Here is a 12996-nt window from a genome sequence, read left to right as displayed (position 1 = left end):
TTTCATTCTTCAATCTAAATTTTTTATATGTAATTTTTTTTCAATTTGGTCCTCATTCTTTTGATTTTTTTATAGTTTTGGTAAATTGATTTTTCTTTTCAATTTCACCCTTCCATCAAAATTTATAGGTGTCCTCTAATTTAGTTTTTTATTTTAATTTTGATCCTCATTCTTTTAATTACTATTTTTTTTGTTTTAGATCCATTTTGTATAATTGATTTTTTAAGAAACTTCATCCTTTAATATTTGATTAGTTAGAAATTGGGCTTTTTGTCACAGGTATAAAATGTTAACACAAGTTGACATTGTTTTTGTTTTTTATTTTATTTTTTTATTTCATCATTTGACATTTATATTTTTTTATATATAAAATGAGCTTTGTGATTTTCTTTGTTTTTTTTATTAGATTATCCCAATCTCATGATCTGGTCTACAAGTTTAGTGGGTTAACTCAAGTTAGTTAGATCCTTTTTGTGGAGTCATTATTTTAAAAAAGGAATTATAATCTTTCTTTCTTTTCATCCTTTAAGTTTTAGCTCTTTTTTAAATTAATCTTCATTATTTTTTCTGTTTTGGTTTTTATTGGGTTATCCTAGTAGCATGATGAGGTTCATGGGGTTTGGAGGTTTTACCTAAATTTGATTTTGTTTTAGGCCCTTTTTATTTGTTGATTTTTTTTTCGATTTCATACTCCTATAGTTGATTTGTTAAGAATTAGGCTTTATGATTTTTTTTTTTATTTGTTTTGTATTGGGTTATTACCTAATTTACATGTTTATAATGTTAACTTGGGCTCAGGTTGACTCGGGCTAGGTTTGTTTTATCCAATCTTGTCCTTCCGTATTTAATTGGCTAGGGATTTAGCTATACTTTTTTTTTCTTTTGAAAAAAAGTGTTTTTTTTTTTCAGGTTATCATGGTTATTTTTTTTATTTGGTCCATTTGATGTTGTTGTTTATTTTTTTATCATTTAATTAAAATAAAATCAACTTATTTCACTATGCTGAATCTACGACACAAGTCACGGATTTTTCTTTTTTAAGAAAAACTTATTTACAACACTTAAATATTATTTTATATATATAAAAAAAATCAACCCCACAACATAGGGTTGTTCTACGTCTAATTTTACCATAAAAAAATACAAGGTAAATTTTAATCTTCAAGCATTTTTTTTTCCTCCCTCCCCCTTTCTAGTCTTCAAATGAATAGACAGCAATAGTTTGTTATTTCTAACTCATCAATGATTATTAATTATTTAATTATATTTTCTATTTTCCACTAACAATTTATCGTTTGTGCGATTATCACAAAAGACAGCTTAAAAACCAATTAAAAATCCTCTTATTATACTTATTTACTTAATAATTCATCCCCCCTTTTTTTTCCCCCAAAACTCGTAACAACTTCACCTCAAAGTAAAGTTTTGCACCACCTTCAAACTACTGTCGAAATTGGCCATCTTACGACCGAGAAAGACGTCATTGGAATACTTTTCTTTTCACCATGTTCTTGACATTTATAGGTGGCTTACACTATATCGTCCATAGTGGACTTTATTGTTACCATTTCACATCACTCTGTGTCTCCATTTATGCATGTAGCTTTCAAGAAGATGTTGCACGTTCTCGTTCAAATCGTTGCCCTGCTGATGGGAAGAGTGTACTCAAACTGGGTTCCCAATAAGAAACTCTAATTTCTTACGACTTTAGATGCGACAAATTAACATAAACGAGAGGGATGTGGAAGTCCTACAAGGCAAAACATACAAGATAGATGAGACGTCATCGTCTGATTTAACATGGGATGTTGAAAGCCACCTTGTCCTACAGCTCTTAGATCATAATTTCATCACTATATTCTCAAAAAATATTGTAGTAATAATCAAATTACACTGTTTCTATATTGCATGGTGACCACAAACTTAAATTACATTTCATTGTTTATATATAGTTCCTGACCATACATGGCTAATATTTAACCGCTTAATTAGATAAAGTTTAATAGCCCTATCGCGCCCCCGATATGCATGAATTATGATCGCTAGAAGTGTATTGGTTCAGGATCATGGTTACATACATCAAAACCCTACATTTAGCTCTGATTATATCCCTGATTTCTTGCCAGATACATGGGGTTGAACTCTAAATCTGTATAAATTACTCTTTATTGGCAATGGAGTATTAACGACATTCTTAAACTTCTGTCTCCCATCATTCAAGTCGAGCCATTAAATTTCTTAGTGGAGACTGCTTTCAAAGTTTAGCCCTTTAAACCATTATTTGACTTCGTAACTAAGCACTGTTATTAGCTTGTTAATTAATTAGTCGGACTAGCTTAAGCTAAGAATCACTTGGATAATAGAATAAGGCCGATCTACACTTAATAAAAAAAAACCTTTGAGAATAAATAAGATATATTTATCAATTATACTTTATAAAATGAAAATTGTTCACACTTAACAAAAGACCCGAAGATTACCCAAAATTTAACTTGTCAAACATATATAAAAAATAAAAATATATTTATTTATTTTTTATTTTTGAAAAAGCTTTATTTGTAATTTTATCTAATACCTCTCATTCACCTTAAGCAAGCTCTGAATTAGTCAAGCAACCGATATTAAGATAAGTAGTTGTAAACGTTGTTTTTGGTTTGAGACTTCTGCTTAAAAATGGAAAATGTTTATTAGAGTCATGATCACGTCTCTATACATCAAATGGTATTTTGTGGGGATGAATGGACACCAAATTAAACAATGTTTACTGTGCCAGCACTTTCATCAGAATGAACATTATAGAGGCCAGTTTTGCTAGAATTAAAGGTTTGAAAATCATCTAAGAGAAACCAGTTTTATTGCTAATTAAATAAGCAAAGCCCAGCAAGGAAAAAGATGCAGAAGGACGAAAGAAACCTAACTAAAAACAAGAGTTGATAAAAAGGGCATGGCTGATGCATATTTTGGCAACTACTTAAGCTCCTTTCATATATGTCAGCAAATATGGATGAAAGTATGAATTTATATATGAATGGTCATCAAATTTAATTCAATACAAGACTAAATATTGTTGAAATAATAACATACAGCCGACTAATTTCATACTGCAAGAGATTAAATATCCTCTTAACCTGAATTTAATGTGTGTTTGAATTAGAGATATGGTGATTTTTAAAAAAAAATACAATATCTTTTAAACACAAACTACACCTTTAAAAATTAAAAAAATATATTTTTTACTCAAAACAAGTATAAGCAATCTACTATCCAAACATACTTTTTAGATAGACTATACACACGGGTAAAAACACATTTTGAACAAATATCGTTAGTAATGTTCTCTAAAGCATTAATTTGAGGTATCATTTTACTCACACAGTTCTTTTAGTTATATTTCACCTGTTAATATTTATTTTCTTTTTTTATCAAGTCTTAAAGAAATTATCTGTACATGAACTTGTATATTTATCAGTATTTTCCTTTCCACATCTTTCATTCGAATTTAAAATCATAATAAACACGCTATCCGCTGGATGAAAAACAACAAACGGAGAGATTATTTTTACTGTAGAGAATTGGAAAATAGTTTCTTCTCTCTCTGATTTTCTTTTCTTTCCAACTGGAAAATAAATTCGGTTGATATCGAATTTTCTTTATTATCGGACGTTCAGAAGGCTTTCCGACAACCACATGGTCCTAGACAGTGTTTCTCCGGTCAGTACTTGGCATGCTCCCAAATTGTTGGAAGGTACGGCTTGCACGGGAAACTTGTGTTCAGTCTTACAATATCAATTAAGTGTTGATACAAAGTCAGTAAGAGTTTACTCTCTCACGAAACTTCTTGTTTTGTGGGTTTTAGGATTAGGATATTTTAAGTTTAGTTCTCTTCTGCAAGTTAGGTTTTAAAGTATTTTAAAAAAAATATATATATATTTTTTAAATTTTATTTTTTATATTAGCATATAAAAACAATACAAAAATATTAAAAATAATTTAAAATTAAAAAAAAATATTTATAATTTTTAAAATCACAATTAAACTGGAATATAGCAAATGGTTGATGTCAAAACATGATTACTCAAAGGGAAAAAAGTAATAATAATAACACAACACGTCACATGATTTCTCCCCTCCTTCTCCTATATATATCTCCTCCTCTCCCTTCCTCTTTAATATCCCCCAGTACTCTCTCTCTCTTCTCTCTTCTCTCCACCACCAACCCAAAAATAAACAAGGCCTTCATTTCTGGAATCTATCAGGAAAAACAGCGCAAAAGCAGAGAGAGATAGACAAGGAAAGGTTTTTTCGCTCTTTTCATTACTACAAACCAACATAAGATCATTTGAAGCAGCTTAGAAAGATGAAGAGATTTATCACCAAAAGGGTATTGTCGTCAACAAATTCTCTGCGTTCCCCCCGCTGCTTCTCTCAACTTGCCCGAAAACAAACCCCTCTTCCTGAAAATGAAATCCCTGTTCCCAAACTACCCCCATTCGATTACTCTCCTCCTCCTTACACCGGTCCTTCCGCCGAAGAAATCTTGGCTAAGCGCAAAGAATATCTCAGTCCTTCTTTATTTCACTTCTTCAGTAAACCCGTGAGTCTGCACTGCAACTCACCTTGTCATCTCTCTCGTTCTTTTCTCTTTTTTTCCTCTTTGGTTGACGGGTCAGGGTGGAACAAGCTTGTGCCAGTTGAAACATGAATCATATGCTCGGCTGGTGGCCCGCATGGGTTTCTTTTTTCCTTTTTCTTTTTTTGGTATGAAGAAATTTATTGATTGGTTGATTTTGATGGAATGTTCTGTTAAATTGTTCGCAGTTGAACGTGGTTGATGGAAAGATGCAGTATTTATTCGATGAGAACGGCCGTAGATACCTTGATGGTTTTGGAGGTATTGCTACGGTGTGTTGCGGCCATTGTCATCCTGATGTGGTTGATGCGATCGTCAAACAGATCAACCGTATACAACACTCCACTGTTCTTTATCTCAATCATGCCATTGCTGATTTCGCCGAGGCCTTGGTTTCCAAAATGCCCGGAAATCTTAAAGTAAATAATATATGATTAAGGGGTTTCTGTTTCAATGGGAATTTATTTTGTTGTCGAAATAAGTTTAGCAGATAAAACTGGTTTCGATTTATAGGTGGTGTTTTTTACGAATTCGGGGACGGAAGCGAATGAATTGGCGATGATGATAGCAAGATTGTATACAGGATGTCAAGATATAATATCGTTGAGAAATGCGTACCATGGGAATGCAGCTGCCACCATGGGTGCTACTGCACAGTCAGTCTGGAAATTTAATGTTATTCAGGTACTATCTTCTTCTTCTTCTTCTTCTTCTTCTTTAATTTATGGTCTGGTCAGGTGATATAATGTTATTATTATTTTTTTTTTTAATGTTATCAATAAAATCCACTAATGTCATCCATGAGTCCACTTTCTTTAGAATTTTGGGACCATTGTCCTATCTGGGACTAGCCTAGGTTGATATTTCATAGTCTACTCCGCCTAATTCAGCTGAGGATATCAAAAGTATAGCAGGGAAGATTGGAAAGATGGTGTTTTATTGCAATGCTGTAATGTTCACTTTCACTGTGTGATTACTGGGATGAACTTAAACCACAATTGGTTCACCTGTCCAAATCAATGATTGCCACCATACTTCACCATTAGCATGGAAAACTTTAAATAGAGAAAAATTTCTTCACATGTATAGAAAGGACTGGACCATCAATTTTTTCTTTGTGAACGAATCAAGAATGAAACATGTCCATGAGCAGATCATGTAGAAACGTATCAGCTCCTTCAATTGAATGTTTTGGATAGCTGTTTTTTAGATAATATTGAACAAAGTCACTATTCATGATGCACTCACGAGATCGAAAGTCAATCTGGTCACCACAAATTGTAATTGTAAAGTCCCATTTTGGCAATAGAGTGGAGTCCATCATGCCTTGAATCCAGATCCATATAGAGGAGTATTTGGTTCAGATGGAGAAAAGTACGCAAAAGATGTCCAAGATATTATCGACTTTGGAACTACAGGCCATGTTGCGGGATTTATATCTGAAGCTATCCAGGTGATCATCAACTACTCTGATTTTTTTTGATTAACAACTTATTATCGTTTATGAGGCACCATATGTGTGCTTATCATAAATATTTTCTGTGGTAGGGAGTGGGAGGAATTATAGAATTAGCTCCAGGTTACTTGCCTGCTGCTTATGGAAGCGTTAAGAAAGCAGGAGGCCTTTGTATTTCTGATGAGGTTCAGGCTGGGTTTGGACGCACAGGGAATCATTTCTGGGGATTTGAGACCCAGGGTGTTGTTCCTGACATTGTGACAATGGCAAAGGTTAGTCCTCTCCTCTATTTGGTTCAGGCATTTCATTGTGAAGCTTCTGTCTTGCAGTAACAAAAATATTAGCTTCCTCCTTGGACAATTGAGTTTGGATTATCGTATCTTCAATTCCTGGTCTTAGAGGCTCCTCTTGCACGCCAGATTTGCATGTTATTTGTCCCTACAATTATAAAGGCAAAACTTTAGACAAGTCTCACTAGATGCGTACAGATTTGCCTCGTATATTCCTCGGTATGCCTGATTTCCCATGCTTAAGAAGATGGTTTTTTTAAGTGTCATATATTTCCTCATTGACAAGTGCAGGGAATTGGGAATGGCATTCCTCTTGGTGCTGTGGTGACCACCCCTGAAATTGCAGAAGTCTTGACTCGTCGGAGTTACTTCAACACATTTGGAGGAAATCCTTTGTGTACCGCTGCGGGTCTGGCAGTTTTAAAAGTGATGGAGAAAGAAAATCTTCAGGAAAATGCACTAGTTGTGGGGTCCTATCTCAAAAAGAGACTAACTGAACTCAAGGATAAATATGAAAGTAAGTTGTCTCACTCGGTTCTTTCACCTTGTATATTTGTCCATTCTCCCAAACATGAGAAATTTCAATTTACTTTATTTTGTGTTTACATCAAACGCCATATCTCAGGATTGTGTTTTTTTCCTAACTAAGTTAAATTGCACCCCTGCTGTACCTCTGAACTCTGAAGTGCAATTGTAAAGTAACATAGCCACATGATTAAATACCTTAATTTTTAACTACATTGAACTTTCTTTAACGTTTAATATCAACACCAGCACTTAAGCAATATAGTTTTTTCATAAAAAAAATCTCGCCTGGTTTGCTTATTTCCACGATTGTCTGCAGTTATTGGGGATGTGAGGGGTAAAGGATTGATGCTCGGTGTTGAACTTGTAACTGACCGCCAGCAGAAAACTCCAGCCAAGGCTGAGACTCTGCATGTGATGGAGCAGATGAAAGGTATGTACTCGTCTCATCATGATGTCCAGTTATCCTCTGAGCTAACTTCTAGTAGCTAAAAGGCCTTTTTTGTCATCTTAGAATTGGGAGTCTTGATTGGGAAAGGCGGATTCTATGGAAATGTTTTCAGAATTACACCTCCACTATGCTTTACTAAAGAAGATGCAGGTACAATATTTTTTTTTGCTAATGTTAATTGTTAAAGCAATTTTTCTTTTCTTGCGTTTTTACCATACACGAATTTATTGTTCACCCTCTTATGTTTTACAATAAATTACAATAGTGCTATTTTTTAAAATTTTCAATTTAATCATCAAATTTTTTTAACAAAATTTAGCCCTTCTGAGTCCAAATTAGAACCCAATAAAATATTTTTCTTTTTATTTGGGTGAGAGTTGGAATGAAAAACAAGTGACTAAAGTGCAAAACACAGGTAACATAAGTGATATATGCAAATTTATTTGTGAAGTATATTTTTATCCCCCGATATATTTTATTTTATTTTATTTTGCCATTAGGTGACCAATCCTTTGAAGTTTGCAAAGATTCATTTTGATATTAAACTTTATTTTTATTATTCTTTTAGTTCTTAGTAGGTGAGAGGGGAGAGAGGAAATGGTTGGAATCTGACTTAGAGAGAGAAAGATGCCATTTAAACGATTCCAGCCACTAAAATGTTATATTATTTTTCTAAATGGTTTCATATGATAAGAGAAATTTGACTTTGATGTTTTTTTAATACCTTAAAAGTGCTTAAAAAATCCAAATTTGAGATTAAGAAGAAATTGGTTTCCAGTTGATTCTTGATTTTGAAAAAGTTTTTTTGCGCTTTTGGAGCTTTAAGATTGGTTTCACAAGGTTATTAAGGTGTTTTAGGTGGAAAATTGATGGAAAATAAGTTTTTAGAGGTAAAAACCAAACATCTTGATTTTCCTGCCACCATAGTGGCCAGAATCTGAGGATGCTAAACACGTCGTATAATAAGGCAGATGACGAGTTGTTTTTTTTTTTAATTGGAGTTTTTTTTATATAAAAAAAAGGTCACGCGACTGGGCTTGACTTCACAGGCATACATGTGAGCTTGTTTGTCATGGGTCAGGCACTAGGCTTGGCCTCATTCTTTTCTTTCTTTCTTTCTTTTTTATTGTTTTGATTTTTTTTTTAATTTTGAAATTTTTTTATATTTTTTTTGAAATAATTTTAAAGTTTGTATTTTACTTCTCAATTATTTTTTTCGTGCTTATTTATCCTTTTCTACATAGTTATAATTTTTTTAGTTATACTGGATTTGTTAAATTTTTGAAGAGATTAGTATGATTCATTTGTAATTTAAAAGTTTTATATATATTAAATTTATTTTTAGAAATTAAAAATATTTATTTCTTTTGATATTTTTAATATGTGCAACCTTGCATAATATGTTTTTATTTTTTATTTTATCCAATAATTCTCATATATGTGTCAATTTCTATTTGAAATTGAATTTAATAAGCAAATTCATTAAACACAATCATGTAAATTACCTATATTATTATATTAAATATCTTAATATATATTTGTCTCAGTTTTTCCTATTTTTTCTTAAGAAAATAACAAACCAAAAATGGGTTTGTTGGTGTCTTTTTTCTCTTTTTGTTTTATTAAACTTGACTTTTTTTCACCTATTTTTTTTCTTATAATCTAAAAATATAGTTTCAAATAAAAGTTATATCATTAAACTTTATAAAGTTCATGAACATCTTCACAAATTTGACTAGTTGACCTAGTTCTCATGCCTGATGAGTTTAACTTTTTTCTTTTTCAACATCTCAGTATTAAATAAAAAAATTATAATACCACTAGAATTTAGTGTTTAATTTTACGATTGTTTATTTTGTGTTATCATGTAATTAAGTAAAAATAGTTTTGGAAAAAAAATTAATCCCACTAGAGTCCATAACCTCATTTATAGATTTGACATGTTAACCCAGATTACTCAATTCATAGGTTTGACGAGTTCACCCATTGGTCAGATATATTTTTTTTAGTTTTTTCTCTTTAATTGTTTTTAATAGCTTTTTTCTTGATTTTATCATTCAATATTGGATACATAGAAAAATAAACTCCATAACCATATATTTTTATTATAAAATGAAAAAAAATAGTTTATAAAAAAAGTAATAATATTTATTTCAGTTTGGTCATTTTTCTTTTGATTTCTTACTTGTTTTATTTTTTCTTTTGTCAAAGGTTTTATGTTTTTAATTTTATCATTCAAATAAGTGTATGGTTTTTTGTTATTTCAATAATAATAATAATAATAATGGTAATGGTAATTATAGTAGCTGTAATAATAATAATAATAATATAATAATAATAATAATAATAATAATAATAATAATAATAATGGTGATGATGGTGATAATAATATTAATAATAGTAATAATTATGATAGTAGTGGTAATACTACTACTAATAATAATGATAGTAGTGGTAATACTACTACTAATAATAATGGTAGTTGTAATAGTAATGATAATGGTGATAGTAATAATAATAATAATAATAATAGTTTATTAAGATAATAATGGTGGCAGTGATAATAATGATGATGATAAAAATAATGATTTATTAGGGTAGTTGTGATATCAGTAAGTAATTATGATAATAATATAAATAATAGTGATAATAATATCAATAATAATTAAAATAGTAATAATATTATCAATAATGGTAAAGATAATAATTATAGCAACAATAATAGTATTAATGTTATTGATAGTAATAGTACTAGTAATAGTTGTGGTGATAATGATAACAATAATAATAATAACAATTATTATTATTATTATTATTATTATTATTATTATTATTATAGTAGTAATGATAATAATTATGATAATGGATAGTAATAATGCTAGGAAACCTAATAATAATAACAAATAATAAAAACAATATCAACAACAATAATATTAACAGTAATAATAATAACAATGATAATAATGGTAGCGGTAATAATGATAGTAATAGTGATTACAATAATAACAACGCCAACCTTATTTTTATTTTGTCTTTCTATAGAGTTAGTGTGACTTACAGATTTGCTAAGGTAATCCAGGTTATCTTAATTTACTGTTTTGGTGAGCTGTTTTTTTTTTTAATTATTGAACTTGACTTTTTTCCCTATCAATTTCTTTCTTATATAGCAAAAAATAATAATTTTAGAGAAAAATTATATTTTTAAACTTTATAAAATCAATGGACATGTTCATAGATTTGGCCAGTTGACCTGATTTACAAGTCTAATGAGTTTAACATTTTGTTTTTCAACATCTTAGTATTGGGATGGTATTCAATTTAGCAATTGTCTATTTTTTTATCATATAATTAAATCAAAGATAGTTTGAAAAACAAAACAAATTATATTCCCATTAAATTCTATAACCCGGTTCACATGTTCAGCGTGCTAGCCTAGATAACCTCGTTCACAGGTTCAATGATTTTACCTACTAATGGATATAATTTTTTTTATCTTTGATTTTTTTAATTTTATCCTTCAATGTTAGATTGGTTTGAAAATAAACTATATTATTTTTTTATTATTTTCTATAGAGTTATCATTGTCTTAAATAAGTATCTATTTTTATGTTGATATTCAATTTTATGAGCATATATTTTTATCATATAATTAAAAACTATATAGTTTAAAAAATTTTACTAAACTTAATATATTTTATAACACTTGTCACTAAGGGATTAGGATCAATCCAATATGTCATTATCTTAATATTTTTTTAAAAAATAAAAGTTAACATCTTGAAGTTTTGTTAAAAGTTAGGCCATGTCTTTCACCAGTCATCAAGATTGTATTTAGACCAATAAAATCAATCCATTTAATTCGAGTTAACTCATGTGTGATTTAATTGAAAATTTAAATTAGACAAAGAGTTAAATCATGTTTTATAACACAATTAAAAAAGTAATCACTCTCTTAATATTGTTTTTAACAATTTAAAAAATTATCTAACTAACGGATCGCCAGACAGTATACCCTGTAAGAATACGATTTGTTTAATTCCATTGCCATCATATACTACCAGCTTGGTTGCCGTCTCTTATCGTCTTGTACACTCTTTTGGTTGCAGACTTCCTTGTGGATGCGATGGATTACACCATTTCAAAGATGTGAAGTCAACAAATTTATTTTAATGTAAATATATAAAGATGTGTATTGATCATTCACAAACTGGTCCTACTAGTTGATCGCATGCTAAATATTGTGAATGAAAAATTATAAATACATAATTAATAGGTTTCTACTTTGAATAACTTGCTAGGGCATCAGAAAACGATGAGTCAACAATAACTCGTTGCCTCTCGAAAACTTCTCCTCGGGTTTTTACTTAAATAATTTCTGGTAATCTTATGAATAGATGGAATATATTAATCTCTCTCCCTCTCAAATTGAACTATATTATGTATGGCTGCACTCTACGTTGTGTTTGGTATCAATGTCAAAATGGATGCAAGAGCAAGACTTTGAATGCCAAACCGAAATAAAATCGAAAGGGATTTTCTATGTGAATTCCTAATCCTTTTTTTACTTCTTATTTTTTCTTCCTTAATTAAATTACCTCATTATTCTCTTTTAAATTTAATAGAATATCATCAAACAAATTTATATCTTTCTTTACTTCTTTTGATTTGATCTAGTTTGACGGGTTGAATAACTTTTACTTGAGGGTTAAGTACTAGTAAAGTTTGGTTAGTAGTTTCAATTGAGTAATTCATTTATCTATCGAAATTATCTATTAGATAAATATTTTTCTTTGATTCTTTTAGAATATTCTAGTTTTTGAAGATGTTATATTGAAGTGATTTGATGCTCTTCTTTATTAAAATCTTGGATAATATTTGTTAAAAAATCAATTCAACTTAATAGCTTAAGCTGTTAGGTGAGATCCCAAGATATGATTTATATTATTTTCTAACATACTTTCTCAAGTGAAAGTCTTTTGGGCTTGAAACTTGTACAGGTCTGCACTACCTTGTGTTTAATTTTTATAACATAAATAAGGATGGTGAGGTTTAAACCCATGACCGCTTGGTTATTAAGGTTATGATATCATGTCAAAGAATCATCTCAACCCAATAGCTTAAACTGTTAGGTGAGATCCTAAGATATGATTTATGTTATTCTCTATCAATATCATAATCAAAGGAATTTAGATGTATGAAATATCTAAATAATCTAAACATGATAAAATTAGATTGAATTTGATTTGAATCATTATAAGAAGGTATACCCTAATATCATAACCATCAACATGCCAATTTACTACTACAAACATCTAACCAACAAACATAAATTGGCTTACCAATTTCACGATGAATAATTTCTTACTTATAATGACTAACCATTACTCGTACAAGAAGATTTAGAGAGTGTTTAGGAGTGGTATTGGTTGATTTTCAAAGTATTTTTCATTTTAAAACATATTAAAATAATATATTTTTTTATTTTTTAAAAATTATTTTTGATATCAGCATATCAAAATGATTCGAGAACATAAAAAATATATTAATTTAAAGCAAAAATAAAATAATTTTTTTAAGCGTTTTTGAAACGCAATGTCAAACACTACCTTAGAGTCGATATGAGTTAAAGACTTATTATCACTAG

General features: G+C 29.8%; 1 protein-coding gene across 1 annotated transcript; it reads left to right on the top strand.

Annotated features, from left to right (window-relative positions):
- The first annotated feature begins 4186 nt into the window (after positions 1-4186).
- Positions 4187-11754, top strand: LOC118048146 (alanine--glyoxylate aminotransferase 2 homolog 3, mitochondrial). The gene is made up of 9 exons (XM_035057719.2): positions 4187-4594; positions 4819-5049; positions 5144-5314; positions 5940-6083; positions 6179-6358; positions 6668-6893; positions 7221-7334; positions 7416-7502; positions 11459-11754. The coding sequence occupies exons 1-9, from the start codon at positions 4358-4360 to the stop codon at positions 11500-11502; spliced, it is 1434 nt and encodes a 477-aa protein (XP_034913610.1). The 5' UTR covers positions 4187-4357; the 3' UTR covers positions 11503-11754.
- The last annotated feature ends 1242 nt before the right edge of the window (positions 11755-12996 follow it).

This window comes from Populus alba, chromosome 6 (assembly GCF_005239225.2).
Source record: "Populus alba chromosome 6, ASM523922v2, whole genome shotgun sequence".
Taxonomy (NCBI): Eukaryota; Viridiplantae; Streptophyta; class Magnoliopsida; order Malpighiales; family Salicaceae; genus Populus; species Populus alba.
Note: the sequence above shows the minus strand (reverse complement) of the source record. Positions and strands in the feature narration are given on the sequence as shown.